The sequence below is a fragment of the Eleginops maclovinus genome, chromosome 19 (genome assembly GCF_036324505.1).
Source record: "Eleginops maclovinus isolate JMC-PN-2008 ecotype Puerto Natales chromosome 19, JC_Emac_rtc_rv5, whole genome shotgun sequence".
Taxonomy (NCBI): domain Eukaryota; kingdom Metazoa; phylum Chordata; class Actinopteri; order Perciformes; family Eleginopidae; genus Eleginops; species Eleginops maclovinus.
In genome coordinates, this window is record NC_086367.1 from 11,241,290 (window position 1) to 11,265,077 (window position 23,788).

The window sequence follows — 23,788 nt, forward strand, 5'->3', positions numbered from 1 at the left end:
ATTCAAAATCAACATTACACACATGTGAAACCCGGTGTCAATCTTCCTACAGATTACATTACATGTATAACCCAAAACTGTTTTTGGTTATCCAATAGAGATGCATCTTTTAAACGTCTTTTTCTTAATGGTATTATTCTGACAGGGTTTTTTGTACGAAATAATTGATTCTGAAAGTAAAATCAGGCAAGTAAAAATTTAAACTTCCTTCCATCTTTCTCCACAGGCTGTGTTTCACAGCTTGACACATGTCCCGTCAACAGCGTTGATGTATGCACATATGTAAATGCTTCATCTGATAGATTCCTCTTTTCTGCAGCACTTATCCATCAGCAATGGAAATATCCAGGTGGATGCTTCCTTCATGCAAACCCTCTGGAACGTCCATCCCATCTGCTCCGGCAGCAACATAGAAGAAGGTAGAGCCTACCCACTGAAACCCAGCTTTCATACGTTTTCACTACTTCCTCTAACATTTAATTGTTTCTTTTAAAAGTCTGCATAAACATTTTTAAATTTAAGATGTGAAAGAAAGAAAATATACACGTAGAGTTGAATATATGGGTGTAGGCTGTCGGATTAAAGTCAATTATATATATCAAATAGAGTGCAATTAAAGGCCCCCAAATGTTCAAAATACCTAATGCTAAATTCTGTGTTTCAGAATTTAATGACTGTAGCTTTTAGATTTGTTACGAAGCATCTCATTGGATGTTTTTGAAAAAAGAGAATATGAATATTTCAAATCTAAAGGTATATTTTTTTGGGATATGATCCTATTCCTCATTGTTAAGGAACTCCTTGTCTTGTAGGAATATCCAATGTATGCAATAATCACATCTGCTTGGATTACTTTATTGAGGACCTCATAAATACGCTCCAAAGCTAAATTGCGCTTCGTAATCTGCAGTTGTGTTTGAACGTCTTTCCAAAATCAGGAACAGAAATGTCTGTGGAGTCTCTTTATCTAAATCTTCTTTGCTTTCTCCTGCATTAGGGTATCTGCTGGGTGGTCATGTGATGCGGCTGTTCCATGGACATGATGAGGTGGTGGCCATCCCAGGATCCGACCAGAGTGAAGAGCAGCAGAGGTGCGAAAGCTTGACCCAACTGAATTACAGAAGTTAAATTACCAGCGAGTTACCGATAGCTCCTCAGCTGTCGCCTCATTTGATAAAAATGCCTCTGACCAGGGTGACACTAAGGCTCTCTGGGGAGCCAAAATGGCTGCTGTGTTATTTTTATCTACAGTAAAGCGACTTGGTGCCAACATAGATAAGGTAGGGCACAGAAAAAATGGGACGTTGGGCTCAAAGTGGGTCAAAACAGAGGCAAGGTTCATTCACACTCAGCCAGGTGCCAGGAGAAGTGTGTTCTTCCCGGGCACAAGCACACACATACACACATGGTGTCTATTTTTAGAACAGAGCGAAGCAAACACGGAGGTGGGATTTGACATAATTTCCCCACTTTGGCTTGTCTCCTACTGTTGTCCTTGAAATTCAGCAAAGGGAGCTAGCTGTTTTGAGGTCTTACAATTTTCTGGGGCAGATCAAACACACTCCAAGCTGTCAGCGGGGGGGTGATGAGCGATTTCTTTTATCTTTGTGCCCAGTCACCCGTATCTCTGATAGACAGTGTAGCTGTGAGTTATCAGGGCGCACATGTCTCGGTTTGAAAGATGTGATGCCGTGGTGGGCAGAGTAAACACAGCCAGTGTGTATGTCTACATAACACATCCTCCCAGTGAATATCAGCGTGACGAATGAGAGTAAAGACGAGGTGCTGCTAAGCCAGTATGAATGACCTTGACAGTTTAATTGATGGCTAGACATTTTATAGCATCCACAGACAGACAACCCACTCATACTTGTCTGGCATCCCCAGGATAGTCAACTATGAGACGGGTAAAGCCGGAGCCAAGGCCAGGTCTTTGTGGAGGCTGGAGCCGCTCCGAATCAGGTGGGTAGTGTTTTTCACATGATCTGTAATCTATTTCTTTGCTTCCTGTTTCTTAGTACCTATTTTTTACCTCCATCCCAGCTGTTCCTTTGTATTTTCTCTTCTTCCTTCTTCTTTTTACACCCTTTTGTCCTTTCTTCCTTCCCCACCCATGATGTAATGGTGCACTTTGGCCTCTATATCTTAATTCTCTCTCCCTTTTTCTTTCTCTTTCTTTCGCGCTCTCCCTTTTTCTCCGTCAAGTCTTTGATCCTGGGTATTTTACAGCCTCCCAGGGATGCAGCCTTTTCCTTTTTACTTTCTGTGTCAAATATTATATATGTCACATCTACTGTGATTTTGACAAGTGCATAATTAGAGAAATGTTTTCAGTTATTGGCTAATTATTTTACCTCACGGCAGGCTAGATAATTAACAGCTGTCAGCAATGTTTGAATATTAGCACATATTAAGCTCCCAGGTTTAGGACATACACCCCTTTTTTCTCCTTGTATTTTTGCATGCTTTATTTTAAACGTGTGATTGTGACCTTGGCAGCTGGAGTGGGAGCCACATCCGCTGGGGCCAGCCCTTCCGACTGCGGCACCTCACCACCGGTCACTACTTGGCCCTGACGGATGATCGAGGGTTGGTTCTACAGGACCGGGAGAGGTCTGACACCATCGCCACCGCCTACTGCTTCAGAGCCTCTAAGGTTAGGACACGGATTCAAAGGCACACATCATGTATTCACTCAATTCCCCGCTGTTCCTCAAGGTGACTTGTGTCACATGGGATCAACCACACACTTCCTCATTAAACACAAGTGAAAAAGGAATTACATAAGCTCACCTCTAAACCTTTATAAATGAACCGCCCACTCCCCTTGGACTGGAAAATCTCCATTTTTCCAAGGACAATGAAAATTACAAGAATTATTGGACCAGTGAGAAGCTACACCATGGAGGTTAATTTAGCTGAACTTGCCGAACCGTCCATTTAGCCTTACTCTGTGTAATGGAGTCCAGATATGGCCAGTGATTTCGAGCCATTTAGTGACCCTTTCAATGTGTTTTTAAAGCAGAATAAAAGTGAAGCCATCATGTCGATTATAGGTTGCAGTTATATCTGAACCTAGCATAAATAATAAAATAACTCCACTGTTATGGATAGAGACATAAACAGCAGATGTAGTTGACATTTGGTTGGTAGGTGATGACTAACAGATCTGCATGCAGTGTGTCTGAATGGGCACACATGTTTTGTATTGTGCCAGCACACTCATGAGATCCATCCTGACAGCTTTGACGTTTTCATTTTCTCCTCTCCTGTGCAGGAGAAGCTGGAGCAGAGTCCCAAGCGGGACATCGAGGGAATGGGAGTGGCGGAGATTAAATACGGGGACTCGCTTTGCTTCATCATGCACGTGGCCACGGGACTCTGGCTCTCCTACCAGGCACCTGATGTCAAATCCGCCCGTCTGGGTCCCCTCAAGAGACGAGTGAGCGGAGACAAACAAGCACACACTGCTCTGTCTTTAATTGCTCAGCATATTACAAAAAACAAACAGAATAAAGAAGTAAATAAGCTTCCTTGCAGCGAAGGATTATTTTGAGGGTAATAGGTTAAGATTATTGTCTAATAGTTCGCCTTTTCCCATGGCTATTGTGGCAGAAGAGACAAAGCTGTGCGATAATGTTGTCCACTATGTAAATAAAGCCAGATAGCCTGTAGTGTGAGCACCTGTGATCCAGACATTGTGGCTCAGTGCAGGCTGGACCCTTTCTCTCCATTAAATGACTTCCTCTTCCTTTTTTTGGTCCCCCCCCCCCCTCCTTTCCCTATACTGTCTCAACGGAAATGTCTCTCACACTCTTTTTCTTCCTCTCAAGGCGTGCCTACATTCTGAAGGTCACATGGATGATGGGCTGACCCTGCAGCGCTGTCAACACGAGGAGTCTCGTGCCGCACGGATCATCCGCAACACCACTTTACTCTTCAACCGATTCATCAGGTATGCCAAACGTTGGACCGCTGTTCCTCACTAATGCACACATGATCGCACAAATTGCCCAATTAAACCAAATTACATTCCACATTTGTCTTGCAATCTGCAAAATGTCCTGTCGTTTTTACACGTTGCATTAGCGCCACACTGATGATGCTGGAGCATAATTAATAGAGATGATAAAACAATCAAATTACAGATGAATCCTAAAATCCAGCCATCTCAAAGCCCTGTAGACTCTCACACTGTCCACAAAAAAATTATGTAACGTCCTTCCAGATTGTGAACGCACCCAGTTGGGAGTTAAGCTTGGGGCCTGTGTGTTTTGACTGAGTGGGGTGCCAAGGCCCCAGACAGCTCACTCAGTGGTGCAGTCACGCGTTTCCAAAAGGCAAACTTTACAGCGGCGTCACGACTACGCACTGCCAGCTGTGAGAAAAGAAGCTGTGGAGCCCGTCAGTGGATGCTTCCAGTGCCCTTATTTGTTATCAATAGTCCTCGCTGTCCCCTGGGATGGGCACTCAATGGCAGGAACATGTGAGAGTCTGTCAGCCTCCCCCGCAGGGCGCCTGTGACACATACATTTCCGCACCCCCCTCCTACACGAACGACAGGAGCTATTTTTAGCAGGCCAGCGGAAATCAGCATTTCAGCATGGATGAACCTGTGGGCTAAACATTGTGTTAGTCATCACAGCCCCTCCAGGAGTCTGCTCAGCCTCCCAATTAGAGCGTAATCACTGGGATGTCATTTTATTTGTGGTAAATGTTTTGTTAACTACACATGCTGAGGTCATGTCTGAATAAGGGGTTATTTGTGATGTGTTAGTGTGACTGTGCCCTTTCTTTCTTTTTCCCAGAGACCTGGATTGTCTTGGTGTTAAGAATAGGATACTGGTCGCACTACCTGTGGAGGAGGTCCTCCAAACCCTCAATGACCTCATCACCTACTTCCAGCTCCCTGACGTCGAGCTGGAACACGAAGAGAGGCAGATTAAGCTACGCTCACTCAAGAACCGACAGAACCTATTCAAACAGGAAGTGAGTTTCATCGTAAAGGAAGGCACAGCAAACCAACAGGCCATGAAATATCAATTAATAACACTATTGTGAGCTATTCTGCAGAGCAGCATAAAAAATGAAAGCACTCTGGGAGGAAAGAGTTTGACTTGTGATGGAGGCAAATTTACTAAGTGACTGCACATATGAGTGAGCTGAGAGCAGTGGCAAACTTGCAGGAGATGAACAATATGAAAAGGCTAAAGCAATGGATTCTTTGTGGTGTGTTTCAATGCCATCTTGGAGCTAAAGGCATTGCATTTGAGGGTGTCAGCAGTTTTGGTGTTATACGTTTTCACGAGGCTGGCACAAGAGCACTGACGCTTTCTGCTAAACCTCTGGGAAATAAATTGATGTCATCAATAACGACAGCGGCCTTACTGAGGGGGCCTATAATGTCAACTATCCATTCCCCCTAAACACATACAGGCTTATATGCATACATATGAGATAGACAACAAAAAAATAAATGTATACATTTTATGTGGTTGCAGTATCTGCAAATAATGCATATCTTAGCAATTCATCAGTCATATGTTCTCTGTGTCTTCTGTCTTTCTATGATAATAAACCAAAACAGCCTATCTCTGTCCCATCCCTAATATTTTACATTATAAAGTCAATTTTCCCCTGTAGAAGGCTGACTCATGGTATTTTCCTGGCATTATAAATCATCAGCAATTTCCATTTTGTCTTTTTACGGCGCCCATTTAGCATATCTGATCACTATAGATATTTCTCCGTAGTATAAATCACCATGACATAGCCACAAAATGGGACAAGGGAGAGCCACAGGGCTGCGTTCAGAAGGGTGGACTAATTGAACGCTGCAGAATAAGAGCTCACCAAATTAAGTTGTCACACTAATTAAAGCTTTCTATTAAGAAGATATGTACTGTATTGCTGTTGTCAGTGTGGTACATGCATGTGTTTGAAATTCATGTTATATTCACGTGGTTATGCTCATGTGATGGATCAATGTGCATTCCTTCAGGGCATGCTGACTCTGGTGTCCAACTGCATCGATCGACTAAATGTATACAACAGTGCCGCCCACTTCGGAGAGTGTGCGGGGTCAGAGGCCGGAGCTGCATGGAAAGACATTCTCAACCTGCTGTATGAGCTGCTGGGTAAGACCCGATCCAGCACACACAGCCACACATGTACCTAAACGCTCACCCTTAAAACCGATCCCTTGCTGTAATCAATCACAGAGACAAGAGTCGTTGTTTGAAGATAAAGTGGCTGCAGGGGTGATAAAGAAGTGTGCTGACCTGGTATTTAACCAGCCGTAAGAAGACATCTCACAGTGGAGGATTAAATTCTGAGGTTCCAGAATTAAATAGGCACTGCTATGCTCTTTGGAGTTTTCCCTTTCCTGTAGTGTGCTATATAGGTTTTTGTGCATGTGCAAGGCAAGTTTATTTAGATAGCACCTTTCAACATAAGGCAATTCAAAGTGCTCGAAAGTAAAAGGTCTGTAAAGGCTAAATGTTTCTCTCACACACTCTACACGCTCCAAGACATTGTACATGATATGCTAAGGGGCGGGGACATTTCTAACGACAGCTTACCAATCAGAGCAGACTGGGCTCTGGTTTCCGACGGAGGGTGAATAGAGGTGCAGCAGCACAGGCAGTATGAGAGAAATAAAGACCTTTTTGAACATTAAAGCATGTAAACGTGTCACATTAGAGGCGCAAAAGTCAAATATGAATCTGAAAATTAGCATAATATCCTCTTTAAGCTTAACATATCACTGATTCGCAGCAGACACACCATGAATACCTAGTTCCATCACTCACCACACATACTCGCATATTTGGGGAAAAATACATTCTGACATGAAGAAATCCACAAATTTACACAACAAAGGTGGATGCATTTTGCTCTGTTGTATTTACTTGATGTGCTCTTCCTGTTCCAATATCACTTCATCAGCCATGCCTTTGCCAAATCATCAGTTTAACCTCTTGCACTGCCAGCATATGCCCTGTCAGATATAGACGTATCTTACTAAAATGATCTGGCAGGGAAAAATATCCGTCTCTGCCTGAAATTTATGCTGAGTCTGATCAATATGATGTTTGGCTGAAACAATTGCATCACCAGTTGTGACATAAAGAAGCATTTGCAAGCAGGCATTATTTTCTTCCTGTCAAGATTTGGGTCACATTCGTTAAAAGAGAATTATGATGCTCTTTATGTAAAGTTTATCCTCCATCCTGACACACTGAAGCCCCTCTGCCCTACCGACGTGTCCTTCACACTCTTATTTGCTTTGATGTCACCTCCTGGCTTATTTTAGTTTTCAAGCCACGTCTCTTTCTTCCCCCCCTTCCCTCCTTCACGCACCTGCTCCAGCGCAGTGCTAAGTGGATTTTGGATGCCTCCCTCCTTTCTTCCCTGTCTGTCTGCGTTGGATGACCCTGTCTTTTTTTTTTCCAGGACAAAATGTGGGTGTGTTTGTCCGCTTGTATGTCTTTTCTCTCCTGGTATCATTCCCTCCCTCTATCTTAAGCATCTTGTATGAATATAAATTAGGGTGTCAGAGCAGAACCTTCCTTGGCTATAGGCGTTCATTTAAGGTGTCCACATTGGTGACATTGTTTTTGCTATTGTTCTGAAGGAGATCCATCAAATGGCTTTGAACCAAAACTCAATTTTCTCACTTAAGAAATGTGACCCATGCACTCTTTCCTTGTGCCCTGCAGCTGCGTTAATAAGAGGGAACAGGAACAACTGCACACAGTTCTCCAACAACTTGGACTGGCTGGTTAGCAAGCTGGAAAGATTGGAGTCTTCTTCAGGTATGCTTGTTATCTTTCTAGTGAAGCGCATTTCTCTTTCAGAGAGAAATCATTATCCAGTTCCTTTAATGGCAATGCAGCCCTCCTTGACAGGGACATGAGTCTCAAGAGATGAGAAGGATGACACTGCTTCCCTTGAAATGATATAGGTACCTCTGCTTTTAAATGTATGATAAAGAATGCACCAGCAGCTCTCCTTGTTTATCGATGCTGGGTGGATGTCTCTTGGACGTGTGTCCTCTGGTGTGTCTTTCCGCTGGTGTTACCTAATTGATGAATTTGTGGCTGTGCAGGCATCCTGGAAGTTCTGCACTGCATTCTAATTGAGAGCCCAGAGGCCCTCAACATCATCCAGAGAGGACACATCAAGTCCATCATATCACTGCTCTACAAGCATGGACGCAACCACAAGGTAAGGAGCAAGTCAAGTGCTATTCCTACAGGGATATAAAATAACAACACATCTGGGCTCCTTTTTTGTGTATAATATTTCTGTAGTTGAGGTACAAGGAGAACCCAAGAATGAATCCAGGCTCTGTCCACATAAGGTAACATCCCCCCTAAAGATTTACCGAAACATCTTCATACAGTCAAGAATAGTTGCCTGGCAACAGCTCTTGACCAAGAAATGGTACAGCAGAAAACCGCTGTTGAATGGCTAATTTCTGTTTATACAACTGTAGGGGGCTAAAGAGGGGTTTTGTAACATAATTTTATACGAGCCAAGATAGACGTTTCCTCATTCCATAAAGCTAAGAAGCTAAGCTAACCGACTGCTGGCTTTGGCTAAATGTTTACATAAACACAAGAGAGTAATATCGATCTTCTAATTTAGCTCTTAGCAAGTAAATGATTACGTTTTTCTACCAAAATGTCTAGCTTTTCTTCCAAGTTAGGCAAAAATATCCACAGTTACTCCAATGCTGTCAAAAACCTTGAAGCGCGAGTGCTCACATCAACCACCAAGTGCCTGTTTATCTTGCATCCAGTCATCTCCGGTTCTCTCCTCATTAGGCTCACCAAATGCTTCACTTGATGCACATTCATTTCCATAACAGTTCCCTTAGGGCATCTTCGTCACCATTTCTTGTCTTCATCAACTAATTCATCGTACTCACCTTCTAACAGCAGACTAACTTCCATCTTTAACAGAAGGTTCCTGGGGTTTAGTTGCAGTTTGTCCCCGTTACATATGAATCAGTTTAACAGGAAAACGAGATCAGGAGCAAGGAGTCAGATGGCCTGGCTCATAAATTAGCCCGAGTCTATAATTTAGCTCTCCAAGCAGCAGAAAAGGGCCAATGATAAAGCATAGGTGCTCTGGCCTGTCACTCTTGGCTGAGCTTCCCGCCCCATTTAATCCTACTCCTTTGTTAAGCTAACATCAAAGAGATTTTATTGGACATGTTTTTGCCCCCAATAAGCATCTCTGAGTAATTACACAGCGGTTGCCTGGTCTGTCCCTATAGCTTGACAGTGAAGGGGACAAAGATAATAAGTAACTTCTGGAAAGGTGTGGATTCATATCCAGAACATAATGAGGTCATTGTGAGAATGTTTAAGGAACTGTTGCTCTTCCTCTTGTCGTTGTAGCTTATTTCCCTCCTTGTTGCCTCCCCTTTCCTGCTTTAGATTCTGGATGTGCTGTGCTCGCTGTGTGTGTGTAACGGCGTAGCTGTGCGAACTAATCAGAACCTCATCTGCGATCACCTGCTGCCCAAGAGAGATCTGCTGCTGCAAACACAGCTGGTCAATGATGTGCAGAGGTAAGAAATCCAAAGAAATCATGCTTATGTTTGTGTGATTTACTAAACTGTATTGCACCAATAAAACTAAAGGTAAATCGTAAACTCGTAAAGACTTCCTAATAACAATATAAACAGGAAGTCACTGCAGTAACTCAAGCTCACCTAACATAACCTCAATGTATAACATTTTTAGGGGACTGAGCGATATTGTAAGAATATGGTTCTATACATATTTCCATTCCTAATATAATGGTATTCAAGTTGAATCTTTATACTTCCGTTACATTTTGTAATTGAGGTGCAATGGGTTCATTCATTTAAACATCCCAGATAACATCATTTAAGATGTGTCAAAACAGTATATAAAATATATATATATATATATAGCCGCAGAGAGTACTTCAGCATTATCAGTTTCTCTTGTTTTATTTTTTATAGGTACGTCTTTTTAGTTAAATGTTTTGGCAATTTTTCTCTGTTTTGGAATTCAACACGCACTGGAATGGCTGCCATACATGTAGAGATAAACATTTAAGAAAACATTGGAGTGGAATCTTACAAAACAGTGCTGTAGCCGGGCTCCGAGCCCCAACCTCCTTGTTGTTGGTGTGTACATGCAGTCTTCCACTGGACCGTGTAATTGAGTGTTAAAGGAACACATCTAAACTACATGCCAACCATAGATCATGTACCCTTAACAACAGGGTCTGCATAATTTGACTGTGGACCATGCAGGCTCAAACATGACGTTTAGTTTGGTCAATGAAGCGCGATGACAAAGTACTCAGTCTTTAAATTTCCTATTATGATATATATTCCTTACATATTTTCTCTTTGCACAATGAAAAGAAGCAATGTGGTGAGGGTGAGATCATTTTAAACTTGGATTTAATCTTACAAATCTCATTGGATCATTTCTTGACACTAGTGAAGTGGTCTGCTTTGCTCTGACTTGCTTAAAGGTATCGACTCAGAACTTCCTGAACCAAACACATTAGAAGCAAATTGAATTATCTCGTCCTGAGGGCAGATTTTTTTTCATTAGTTTTCAGAAGAAGGAAAAAAAAGATTTTACAAATGAATATCTGATATCTGTCTGCCTCTGAGGTATAACTACTGATATCATGTTGCATTTCATTGCCAGTATGAGACCAAACATTTTCCTGGGGGTGAGTGAGGGCTCGGCTCAGTATAAGAAGTGGTACTACGAGCTGATGATCGACCAGGTGGACCACTTCGTGACCAGCGAGCCCTCGCACCTGAGGGTAGGCTGGGCCAACGCTAAAGGCTACGCTCCCTACCCTGGAGGAGGAGAGGGCTGGGGAGGCAATGGAGTAGGAGATGACCTTTACTCGTATGGTTTTGATGGACTCCATCTTTGGTCAGGTTAGTGGGAGAGAGAAAATTATGTGTTTGTGTGAAACGAACAAACTCTAGTTCTAAAAGCACGGACTCTGCTGTCTACTGGACTTTATGGGTGCTGTGGGTGGAGCTTTGAAGAATGTACCTGCCTTTATATACTGTGTGGTCTGCATGAATCCAGGACTAAGAACCCAATAATTCAGTTCTTTACTCTGGTATTATTTACACTACACACACAGGCTGAACTACACACACTTGCCAAGGTTCCCACATCATGTCCCTACAGACTGAGATGCTGCCAATTTGGGTAGGCTCGTCCTGATTGGCAGGCTATTTTTTACGTAAATTACAGTGAGATAATGCGTGCTTTTGGTTTAAGAAGAGTAAAACCCATAGAGTGTAGTACAGGGTTGAGCCTGTGTGAGATAGAGCTCAGCTGATAAAATAATAAGCTAATAAAGATTAGTGGTAACCCTGGGCTACAGCCAGGTAGACAGTTCCCCACAGCGCTGATCTCCTTGCCCAGAGGGTGTTTGGGCAATCTTGTGTGTTCAGTCCTGTTTGTGATATAAAGAAGTTATCTGTGCTAGCATCACTCTCTGGGTTGTATTTTTCAAAAAATGGTGTGTGTGTGTGTCTCCTGAACAGGTCGTATCCCGCGGGCGGTTGCATCCTTGAACCAGCACATCCTGACCTCAGAGGATGTGGTCAGCTGCTGTTTGGATCTAGGAGCTCCCAGCATCTCTTTCAGGATCAATGGACAGCCCGTGCAAGGCATGTTTGAAAATTTCAACACGGACGGGCTCTTCTTCCCCGTGGTCAGCTTCTCTGCAGGGGTCAAGTGAGTATTTGTTTGTTACACCTGTGTGTCTGAGGGGAATCGACTCTCTGAAATGTCTCTGATGAATAAGAGAAGCATACAAATTAGAAGGACAAGCCAAAAGAAATTAATAGAAATATATAAATATATATTGCACAACTACCCTCACACCAACTCCTCCTGAGTGAAATCCATCAAATCCCACACCTTTTCTGGTCCAAATTCATTAGTTTTCAGGCGCTTGAGATTGAACCCAGGTAAGGCCGGCGTCTATTCTACTCTGTTGCCATGGTGACCACAGATGGTGTGATTGACAACACTTTAAAATGAAATTTCAAGCTCCAGCAGTTTCTCTGCGATTCCACAATCGACTCTGTCTTTGTAGAGCAAAAAGGGAATTTTGCATTAACGGCCTTGACTCTTTGAAGAGCACTCGACCCCGAGAGACAACAAGAAACTGGTCGTTTAGGCTATTTGAGAACGTAATTGGCAGATGAAAATGAATCCTCAAATGTTATAGCATACCACATTGTCAGTGGAATGGGAAACTAGTTGCATGTAAATCAGGATTTTCTTTCAATAAAAAATAAGAGGGTAAACAAAATTTTTATGTCTCCAACTGTTAAAGCAACAGGCCATTGTTTTTTTAAGATGTCATGACTTGGTATGAAGATTGAACTACAAGACGTATTCGAAAATCAAGTGTATTACAAGTAATCCTAAGGGAACATGAAGGTCAACTTTCATGGTAATTCATCCAGCCATTTCAATTAGTGTTACATTCAGCATTTCCTACAGTGTGCCAACTTGTAACGACTTTTTGCGAGGGCTTATGAAACATCTTCCCGCTTTTTCTTGAAACTGACACGCTGAATGGGGTGATCATCTGCACCGATTTGCACGTGCCAAAAAGTAACAGCCACACATCTTCCCTGCTCAATAATTGAGGGCTGCAGTCAGAATAGGCTCGGTTGCGTCACCACTACTACTCCAGTAGCTATTTTTGGCGGCCTCAGGAGAGCCTCTTTACAGTGATGGCCTGTGACGTGTTTCTCTGTCTCAGAGCTAAACTTGTCCCTTGTTAGAGCAGAGGCTGGAACTGATTGAAGTGGATTTAGAGGAGACAAACTGTTACATTTGCACGGTAGGATTACTTTTCACTGGCTGCTTCTTCCATTAATAGCTGTTTGATCATCAATTATGATTGGATATGTAATTATATTTACACACACGTTTTTCCCATTAATTTACTTATCTTTTTCCTACCATTTTTTTATTGTACAGAGTAATAAACCTAAGAACATTGTATCTTGTTAGGGTGCGTTTCCTGTTGGGTGGCCGACATGGTGACTTTAAGTTCCTGCCACCGTCGAGTTACGCTCCATGTTACGAAGCCCTGCTGCCCAAAGAGAAGATGAAGGTGGAGCCGGTCAAAGAGTACAAGAGGGATGCTGAAGGAGTCCGAGATCTGCTCGGGACAACGCAGTTCATGTCGCAGGCCTCCTTCATCCCAACACCTGTTGAAACTAGCCAGGTAAACTAACATGAGATGGAAGAACAAACATCAAACTGTAATCGCCGTTCAGTGTTGATTTAAATGAATTCTTTTTTTCCCCTCAGATTGTAATGCCAGTTCATTTAGATAAGGTCCGAGACAAGCTCGCTGAAAACATCCATGAACTCTGGGGGATGAATAAAATAGAGCTGGGCTGGTCGTATGGCAAGGTAAGATTATGCAATTTGATCTTTTTTCTTATAATGCATCACAACAAACTCATCACTCGAAAGATAAAAAGCAGAACCCATACATTTTGCCATGTTTGAGGAGAAATAAATGTCAAAATTACGCACTTTCGTAACACATTTGAGTTAAAACGCAGCTTTAAATGCAATCATTTTTGCTGGTATAAGAATGGAATCATCAAAAACCTGTACGTCATCTTGCTTTCTCTTTTATAATTTGCTGTTCACACCAAAAAGAGGGTAAGTGGAAAGAAAACTCTAATTTTCCATGGTTGACGCTTCCATCCATACCATTTCTTTAGACTTCTCATTCAAGTTTGTTTGTAGGTAGCGGAGTCATTGTGTCTGTGTTATAGTAGGAGTCATAAATAATTAAGTGGTGTTTCACCAAAGGACAGAACAAGGTTTTTTGGCAATATCTCTGCAGCAATAAACCAAGAGGAAATCCTTTACTCTTATCGTCTGCATTTAGCTTTTCTTCTAATAAACAAAGTTGAATTGATTCTCAGATGTAATTTGTAATGAAAATATAAACCCAAGGGCTGATTATGTGATGCACTTAGACTTTTTGGGAAAAATGCTTGTTTGTTATCTTGCTTGAAGTTGTATGAGAAAATCAATACCACTCTCTTAGCTTATCTTAGTTTACCACACAGATTAGATGCAGGGGAACGGAGCTAGCCTGGCTCTGTTTAAAGTTCAAAAATACAACCAGGCGGCAGACTTTTTAGTACGGATTTAACAAACAAGATCAATGTGTTAATTAGTGAGCCTTAGAGGCTTTCTGGAGATGAGGTTTTTGGTGTGAGAGAGAGAGCCAGGCTAGCTGTTTCCCCCTGTCTGCGTTCGTTATGTTAAGCTAACCATTTTCTATAACTCTTGACAAGACAATGAATAAGTGTATTTCCCAAAATATCCAATTATTTCTTCAAGGTTGGTTTTGAAACGGCTGTTTGGCATCACTACCCCAAATAGTTGTTATGATATATTTCATTTACCTGCAATTCATAACTTCAGAAATGTAAATAGTTAATGTTTTGTGTCTGAATCGATTACTTTCTTGGTTTTTTGTCCATAAGCTAAAAGATAACGCCGAATTGACCTGTTTTGTCCTTAATGAAACAGATGACAACACAAACAACAATACAGAACACAGCTCTTATGTCTATAATAAAAAAGGAATGCATGCTAGAATCTTCAGTATAATATAAATACTTTCATCTCTAATATAGACCTTCATCCTTGCCAGCTCAATTCAGCTTGAGTATTTTATTGCCAAGAAGTTTGACTTAGTTTCACTTTTCCTGTGGTTATGTGAGCAGTGTTAATTGTGAACGTAATCAATTGAAGAAAAAAATACTCAGTGCGTGCTTTGTCCGAGAGCTTTGTCTGCTCATATTCGAGCAATTGTTGCTGTTGTAAACGTAACTAGTTTGCAATACAGATGAAGAGTTCTCAGTGCTGTTTATGAACACCAAGCTGCAATACCTTATGTTACTGTAACGTTATTTGACAGCACTGGGTTAACTTGTTTTGCAACTGTGAACTTCGCTTTCTCCATCAATATAGCATGCACTGAAGAATTAATGGCTCAAATCGACTACACTTAACATCAACACTGATTTGGATGTTTACATAAAATGTGAATCTCGCTTTATAGCTCCAGCTCAGGGGTGAGAGGCACAATTTTGTAAAATAGTGAGATATAACCATAATGCATATAGTGATATATGTACAGTGATTTTGATTGTGGTACAGCTTAATCTGTGCTCTGTTGTTGTCATTCATTTAGATCCATTATACTACCACGTCCTACAGTACAGCTGAGAGAATAAGTGCAGTTTGTTATGTAGCCCTTCCTGTTTAAAAATACTTATTTTTTTAATTTGTTGTTTGTTCCTCAGATGTAATTCTGAAAAAGGAAGAGCTGCCAGAGCACAGTTCTCCCACAGAGTTCTTGTACTATTCACAAAAGAGCTGGCTGGTGTTCATTGGACCCACACGCACAGCTACATATCTGTACGCAGCCCTGCATGTTTTCTTGGTAAACATCCGCAATTGCCATACCGCCTCCGCTGAGCAGCATTGCCAAAGGGATTATTTGGCATTCGGTGCAGCCTCCAGAGAGGCTTCGCACCTCTCACTCGGTATTCCAGTGGTACACTTTTTTCTCTCTCCCCCAAGAAAACATGCTCCCTTGTTCCTCCTCATAACTCTCTTTCATGTTCACTAGAGTAGACTGTCTTATCACCAGTAGCACTCCTCCTCTCCTTGTTGGTTCACAATGACACTGAATTGCAAGGGCGTGCAATTCATATGCATATATTTAGTCAACTTTCCCACATGGTGTTCAAACAAATATAGTGAGTAGACTGTGGAGCAAAGTTGCATGCAACAAAGGGACGTTGAAATATGATGTCTGTGACTGTTCTTTTTTCTCACAGATAAGGGATGATAATAAGCGGCAGCATCCGTGCCTTGTGGATTTCTCCAAGCTGCCAGAAACTGAAAAGAACTACAATCTGCAGATGTCGACAGAAACCCTGAAGTATGTTGAGCATTATGGATCAGTTTTCTCCACGGTCCTTTTGCTTTTGAAGAGAAAAAGAAAGGGATGGAGTCAAAAAGAGAAACAGACAGATAAATTCCACAACAAATATTGAATAACAAAAAGTATTATTCTTAACATCTCATCAATGAGAAGCATTTCAGACATGACCAATACAAGCAATCATTATGATTAAAGTTAAGTAAGGACTAATAGATAAGTCAATTGAATGAAATATTGATTGTTTTCAGCCTCTCAAATATAAAGATTTCAGTTTTTTCTGTTTGATATCATATTGAATTGAACAGATTTATGTTTTGGTCAAACAAAAAGGACATTTAACAACATCACCTCTGACATCCTTTAGATAATTTTCTATCATTCTACCAAACGGTTGATCAATTAATCTATAAAAGCATCGGCAGATAAATCAATCCCGATTATAATTGTCTGCTAGTTCCTGTAAATCAATAATAAATGCGCACATGCCTGTCTTACTGTTAGTTTTCCACTCTCCAGTGCTCTTGGTTCTGCACACATATTAAAGACTTGTTAAAGTGCTTGGCCTAAATGCTCTATCAATGATACAAGAGAACATGGAGGTTTTGCTGCGATTAATCTTGATCTGGGGCACAGGCAGACACATCTGGGGGACACTGATGGCTTCCTGAGTGACACCAAACTCATTTTTACTGTCACTCTGTCGTTTTGCAAGGTGTGAAGAAAATGTATCAAAAGCACTTTACACCTAGTGCATTCCTCTGGGTATTCCCCGGCCCTTTTCCTGCTGACTGATTAGGACATGCACAATTTAACCTATCACTGCTCCATTTGAACACTCCCAACTCCTCAATCGCTGCTTTTGGAACTACATTCACTGTCAAATCAGAAGTAATGACTATCAAAGTGAGGATTAAACACTCTCTGCAGCCTCATTGGTTCAATCACTTTCTGTTCCTCCCTACAGGACCCTGCTGGCGTTGGGCTGTCGGGTAGTTCAGGTCAATCCAAATGCTGAGAGCTCCCTCAAAAAGATAAAACTCCCCAAGAAGTAATTGTGCATGCTTACATCTGTTTTAATCCATGAAAACACCCGTTGCCTTCGTAACATTTAGCTTGTTACTGATTGTGATTGTATCAACATGTAATAATAGACAGGAAATATAATATCGTAGGCCTTTCTACATGTGGGTAAACTATTCCTGGTGGATTTACCTTTTATTACTATCCCATAACATTTTTTATTGCCTTTTTTCTTTTAGCTTCATGATGTCCAATAGTTATAAGCCATCTCCTCTGGATCTGTCTGATATAAAACTGACTCCAGGTCAGGAGCTGCTGGTGGACAAACTGGCGGAGAACGCACACAATGTGTGGGCCAAGGACCGCATCAAACAGGGCTGGACTTATGGCATTCAGCAGGTACGCAGCTATATTCGTCCACAGTAGACTGGGAAATAAAACAAATGATTTGAAATTAATAAGCACCCGAGATGCTTATTAAGCTTTACTTTTGAATCTGAGTGAATTCAATACCCTTAATTATATAAAGAAAAAGAGTCACTGTTTTCTTTTCTCTTCCCTGTCTCGCTTCGCTGCTGAATTTTTTATGTTCTGTTCCTCCCTCATGGTTCATTTATTTCCCTCCTATACAGTCTCTATCTTGCACATGTCAGACAGCTTCTTTAGTCTGACATTTCCTAGATATATGTCATTATTCAATACATAGCAAGATGTTCTCACAGAAGTCACAGAACATATTGTACAGAACACACTCAGTGGAACCGCTTCTCATCTACCAAAGTGCCGAAAATAAGCTCTGTAGTGTATTTTGGTGCCATTGCCATGAAATTGGATAAATCCCCCCCCTCCTGAAATAATTAATTTGTCCCCTGCCACATGATGTAATGTAGAATTTGTCATCCATGTGAAATTAATCTTGTTTCTGGTCATAGTGTGTTGGTTTTAGGTTTTAAGTAACAACGCTAAGGTCTGTGTAGTGTGTTTGCTTTTCATTTAATTTAATCATTGATTTATATTGTGTATTGAGAAATGATTTGATGAATATTGCAAATTATTACCAAGTGTTATCAATCTTCCCACATTACAGTGAATGATGGCTCATTCGTTTTGCATTACTTTGCTAATAGTGTGGAAAAACAGGCTTTCTGTATGATTGCTACACTATAATGAAAGTAAGAGTCTGGATAGAGAGGAGTCAGGTGAAATCACTTAGTGATTCAGAGTAAGCAGCAGATGTATAATTTAGATGACGCATAATGTTAGAGTAAACGACCCATTTTTCCATTTGTCCCTACTATGCCATTTGAACCATTATAAGCAGCTAAGGTGTGTCAATTACATACTGTGGCATCCATATTAAGTCAAATTTTCTTTGATGTTTGTAGTTCAAGTGTCAAAGTTGATAACATGAGACTGGTTAACTGACCAGCACTTTGGAAAAATGCCACAAAGACTTTAATTAGGCTGACAAGGGGTGTCGGGAAAAGTTGTTATGCCTGACCCCACACACAGCTTGTGATTTACAAAACCAGCTGAAGATTTCAAATTAAGCTCTGCAAAACTACTCAATTAGTGTCAATAGGACACTTTCGTAGTTGCACCATGGCCCACAGAGTAAGTGGTGGACACCAGTGGTGCAATGGCAATAAATGAACAATTAACATAATCAAAGGGAGTGACAATATTTGGCCTACCGTACACTTGATGAGATAACCTGGTATTGTTGAGAAGGTTTTACCTGCAAATGGGTGCATACAATGTTCTCCTCTCTGCAGGATCTGAAGAGCAAGCGTAACCCTCGCCTGGTTCCCTACGTTCTGCTGGACGAGCGCACCAAGAAGTCGAACAGGGACAGCCTGCGAGAGGCTATCCGCACACTGATTGGCTACGGTTACAACATCGAGCCCTCGGACCAGGAAGGCGGTTAGTTTGACACAAGACGTATGCCTATCTAAGTGCACAGTACAGTACATTATAAAATGCTTTGTCCAAAAGTATGTCCTGACGTGTGTGTGTTCGTCCAGTCCGGATAAGGAAATTTGCCTCTCAATTCCTTTTTTTTCGACTAATACTAGTCTCTGTTGGACTCCAGTGTTAGAGATTCTGCTGGTTTTGAATCAGCAATCTAAACCTGACACCGTGACTCTTTCTTCCTCCATCCTTAGGACAAGTGGTTGAGCGGCTGAGCATCGACAAGGTGCGCTTCTTCAGAGTGGAGAGGACGTACGCAGTGAGGACTGGGAAGTGGTACTTTGAATTTGAAGCTGTAACAGGAGGAGACATGAGAGTGGGCTGGGCCAGACCTGGATGCAAGCCAGATGTTGAAATTGGCACGGATGAGCTCGCTTTTGTGTTTGATGGGTACAGGGTAAGCTGTTTGCTAATCATCAATTAAGCACTGTTTAACGACTCCACAGAAAAAGATATTTTTAGGAGGAATTTAATCCTTAATTTTGTATTTTGATGGTTATAGGGGTTGTAAATAGTGTTGCACTTACATTTAATGTTATTATCGATTAACCGGCTGATTATTTCTTTAATTATTATTTGAAAATAATCTATCCCAGCTCCTCAAAGTCCAAGGTGATGTCTTTAAATGTCTTGTAGGTCAGTCCAAACCCCAAAGATTATCACTTTATTATTATATAAAACTAATTAGAGCAATTTTACAAGGTTATTTACCTTAATGCTTTTTGAAATAGCTAGCAATTACTTTCTGTCCACCGTTTTATTTCATTTATATTGTACAGATAAAAGTCCAAATATCTTACACCCCCAAAAACAGAAAAAATAAACGACTTGCTTGAAAACAAAGGACTTTAGACCTTTCTTGTAACAAGTCTGCTGTGATTTGCCGCTTATTTTACGTTTCTATAATTTCTGTACAGGGTCACTGCTTGAACATGGGCAGTCGTTTGTTCGGCCGTTGCTGGCATGCTGGGGACATCGTGGGCTGTATGATCAACATGGAGGACAAGTCTATGATCTTCACCCTGAATGGAGAGATCCTCATCACCAGCAAGGGCTCTGAACTCTGCTTCACCGACTTTGAAACTGAGGATGGTGAGAAAGTTTACATGAGGATAAGATGTGTGGTAACATGAGCCAGTTAAAGAAGGTCAGGGAGTGTCAGGCTGATAAGGAGTTGTTGGCCAATCATCTTTTAATAAAGCCTTCACATGCAGAGCAAGAAGCATTAACCTAGAATGACCATGCTGGGGATATAAGTGAAAAATAAGTGACTCCCTGTAACAAAATCACCCTTATTTAATGTGACACTTGTAAATTGCCTTTTTGCAAAAGCTGGATTGATTTTCCCTCCCCTCCTGCTGTGGGTGTTCTTAGAGGCTATTTATTTTCTCGCTCCTTTACTTTACCTCCTCTGGCTCTCCTTCAGGGTTTATTCCAGTGTGCAGCCTCGGCCTGGCTCAGGTGGGCCGCATGAATCTGGGGAAAGATGCCAGCACCTTCAGGTACTACACCATGTGCGGCCTTCAGGAGGGATTCGAACCCTTTGCGGTCAACATGAACCGAGAGGTCACCATGTGGTTCAGCAAGCGTCTGCCTACTTTCGTCAATGTGCCGAAGGACCACAACCACATAGCAGTAAGAACAAAAGCATATTTATTCATCAAAATCACAACTCTTGTGATAGAATTAAGCAAAGTTCATTTCGTGTTTGCGGGATTTTTCAATAATATTTGTTTTGTTTTTTATTTCTTGTATCAGAAATGCACTTTTTATGACAGTTAAGTAATATTTTAGTATATCTTTAGTTTAAGTGTTATCTCGTGAAGATGTGCAGAGAATATAGAATTAGGTTTTTTATTAATATTTTGCCAAATTTGTGTTTTCATTTGATCTAACTACTTTGATCATTGAAACTGTTTGCAGGTGACCAGGATTGACGGCACCATCGACAGCCCCCCGTGTCTCAAGGTCACCCACAAGACATTCGGCACCCAGAACAGCAACGCAGACATGGTGTTTTGCCGCCTCAGCATGCCTGTAGAGTTCCACTCCATCTTCAAAACCAGTCCTGTTGTTGACATGAACGGGATCCATGAAGACGACACTCTTAAAGTCAAACACAGGTACTCAAAACAATCATGAATTGACTTCATACTGCAAACAATTCCAAAACATCATACCTACCATTCTTATTTGCTGATCCGCTTTGTAGATTATTGACAATCTCATACAAATGTTGTGGTTTCTTTGAGTTAATTGAATAAAGCAACACATTTGATGCCATACAGTATATGTAATTAAGGACTAATCGACATTTTTCTGACATTTCATAGACACCTTATCAATTCTTCAAGACAATAATTGACACTTAAAGTAATCATTAATTTAAACTATACACTGCACATTAGCCAATTTAAAAATGAAGACTAAAATATCCGTCAGCTGGTTTGTTAATCCCCTGTTTAATGCCGTTTCTGACAGATATCCTCTAAGGTCAGTGCGGCACAGTGATGAGAGCAGACGAGTGGACTACAGCAGCATCACTATGGTATTCAATAACTTATTAAACTTCGTATAACGTATTTATTGCAACAACTACACCGTTGGCTAAATCTTGATTTTCAACACAGTACTACCACTCAGTGAGGGTCTTCGCTGGTCAAGACCCTGCCGGAGTGTGGGTTGGATGGGTTACCCCCGACTACCATTACTATAGCAACAACTTCAACCTCAGTAAAAATCGTTCGGTCACTGTAACCCTGGGTGACGAGAGAGGACGAGTTCATGAAAGGTGAGTTTTTTTAAGGAAACCAACTTCTCTTACATTTTAACTGCTACCTTTTTTAGATGGAAATGAACTGTGTCAAGATAACATCAATGACAGAAATTCTTACTCTCATAGTGTGAAGAGGAGTAACTGCTACATCATTTGGTGTGGAGATGTGACAAACGCTGCCCACGCCTCCAGTCGCACCAACGTTGACCTGGAGATTGGCTGTCTCATAGACCTCGCCACCGGCCTGGTGACATTCACCGTCAACGGCAAGGAGATAACCACGTCCTACCAGGTATGTGGAAGAAGTATTCAGTTGGTTTACTAAAGTGTAAAAGTAGAAATACTCTGTTTCACGTAAAAAACATCCATTCAAACTCTTAACTTCCAAGTATAAAGTATCTACATAAAAAAAATCTAAAGTAAAAGGTTTCTATTTTGCAAAATAAAACATATGATAATAATGATGCAATTATGGGTTCGTCACATGTTGTAATATAATTACATCTACAATTTGAATTACTTTTTACATCTTCGGGCAAAATATGTTAGTTAATTCTATTAAATAATTCAAGTTATCAAATAAAAGTATTTGCCTCAGAAATGTAGTGCAGAAGAAGTATGAAGTAACACACATGGCAGCACTAAAGTAAAGTATAGGTACCTAAGTACTGTACTTTCATCTCCTGGTACTGAACTGGTTGCAGTTGTACAAATATTGTTTTTTTAAAGTAGTTCCTGTTTACAATAATCTAAATGAGAAGCATTCAACTGAACCCTTTTTTAAGGTCTTGGACTTTTTTGTGGCATGTTCTTAGTGTAGGTAAGACAGAGCAGTGCTGCTGCAGAAATAGCTTACTTTTGAGTTGGCCTTTCCGCTCTATTCAGGAGAGTGTCCATCCACCTGTACGTCACATCACTTCCTGTCAATCCACACTACTTTCTATCAGTGTGCAGTTTATCCCGTTGCCCTTGAGATTAACGTGTCTTCTGTCTTTGCATAATTTCCTGACGTCTGTATTGTTCACTTCAAAAAATGTAAATCTTAAAGAACCTTTTGGAGGGCATAATCTTCTTATGTCCTGCGTCACTGAAACTATATAGGGCTTTACCCGGCGTTGAGTCATCCTGCCAGCTGACACTCTCCGACAGTCATGCACACACATTTCATGACGGATCATTAAGCTGCTTTCCGCAAGTCATGCTGCTTTTTAAGCTTTTACTGTTTGGACCTTTTAATAACATCTTTCTCTTTTCTCTGCTCCAGGTGGAACCAAACACCAAGCTTTTTCCCGCTGTGTTTGTGCGACCCACCAGCCCTAACCTCTTCCAGTTTGAGCTGTCTAAAATAAAGGTGGAGTCCCCTAATTGTTCCTTAACAGACATAACCCTAACCCTAACCCTAACCCTACATCAACTTTCAGATGTCTACAATAACATATCAATGCAAAGAAAGAATCCCAAATCCTACAAATGCGGTGTAGGTTCAGGAAATAAGATTTTTACCTGTCAGAGCATGCTCCTGTTCATTGAACCTTATGCTACCTCACTCTGTGTTCAGAGATGCAGCCCACACACATAATTATGCAGCTACACCCCCTCCAGCTAGGTCCACTAGGCTAAACTTTTAACATGCTTATGTCTGCACCTCCAACCGGATGTGTTCTTGTCTCAGTTGTTTGGAGGAGAAAATAAAATCGGCACACAGGAATATCGCTTTAATCACTCCAAGTTTGTTTGCCCTCCTCAGAATGCCATGCCCCTGTCATCTGCCATCTTTAAGAGTGAACACAAGAACCCAGTGCCCCAGTGTCCACCCCGTTTAGATGTGCAGACGATCAATGCCGTGCTGTGGAGCCGCATGCCCAACACCTTCCTCAAGGTGGAAACAGCCCGGGTCAATGAGAGACATGGCTGGGTGGTCCAGTGTGTGGAGCCCCTGCAGATGTTGGCCGTTCATATACCTGAGGAGAACAGGTGCAG

The 23,788-nt window shown here is 41.4% G+C and overlaps 1 protein-coding gene across 1 annotated transcript in view; it reads left to right on the forward strand.

The window, feature by feature from the left end:
* The first annotated feature begins 1,814 nt into the window (after window positions 1–1,814).
* LOC134881281 (ryanodine receptor 3-like) overlaps window positions 1,815–23,788 on the forward strand; it is a 65,869-nt gene continuing 43,895 nt past the window's right edge. The window contains exons 1-26 of the mRNA XM_063908497.1: window positions 1,815–1,962; window positions 2,500–2,656; window positions 3,278–3,442; window positions 3,834–3,955; window positions 4,809–4,989; window positions 6,002–6,137; window positions 7,722–7,817; window positions 8,111–8,229; window positions 9,450–9,583; window positions 10,710–10,951; window positions 11,576–11,768; window positions 13,065–13,281; window positions 13,368–13,472; window positions 15,935–16,038; window positions 17,006–17,089; window positions 17,301–17,460; window positions 18,837–18,984; window positions 19,227–19,429; window positions 19,950–20,124; window positions 20,459–20,667; window positions 20,956–21,155; window positions 21,514–21,580; window positions 21,663–21,823; window positions 21,935–22,100; window positions 23,073–23,159; window positions 23,556–23,782. Coding sequence (XP_063764567.1) covers window positions 3,317–3,442; window positions 3,834–3,955; window positions 4,809–4,989; window positions 6,002–6,137; window positions 7,722–7,817; window positions 8,111–8,229; window positions 9,450–9,583; window positions 10,710–10,951; window positions 11,576–11,768; window positions 13,065–13,281; window positions 13,368–13,472; window positions 15,935–16,038; window positions 17,006–17,089; window positions 17,301–17,460; window positions 18,837–18,984; window positions 19,227–19,429; window positions 19,950–20,124; window positions 20,459–20,667; window positions 20,956–21,155; window positions 21,514–21,580; window positions 21,663–21,823; window positions 21,935–22,100; window positions 23,073–23,159; window positions 23,556–23,782 — 3,662 coding nt within the window. The 5' untranslated portion in view covers window positions 1,815–1,962; window positions 2,500–2,656; window positions 3,278–3,316. The remainder of the gene's footprint in view (window positions 1,963–2,499; window positions 2,657–3,277; window positions 3,443–3,833; window positions 3,956–4,808; window positions 4,990–6,001; window positions 6,138–7,721; window positions 7,818–8,110; window positions 8,230–9,449; window positions 9,584–10,709; window positions 10,952–11,575; window positions 11,769–13,064; window positions 13,282–13,367; window positions 13,473–15,934; window positions 16,039–17,005; window positions 17,090–17,300; window positions 17,461–18,836; window positions 18,985–19,226; window positions 19,430–19,949; window positions 20,125–20,458; window positions 20,668–20,955; window positions 21,156–21,513; window positions 21,581–21,662; window positions 21,824–21,934; window positions 22,101–23,072; window positions 23,160–23,555; window positions 23,783–23,788) is intronic.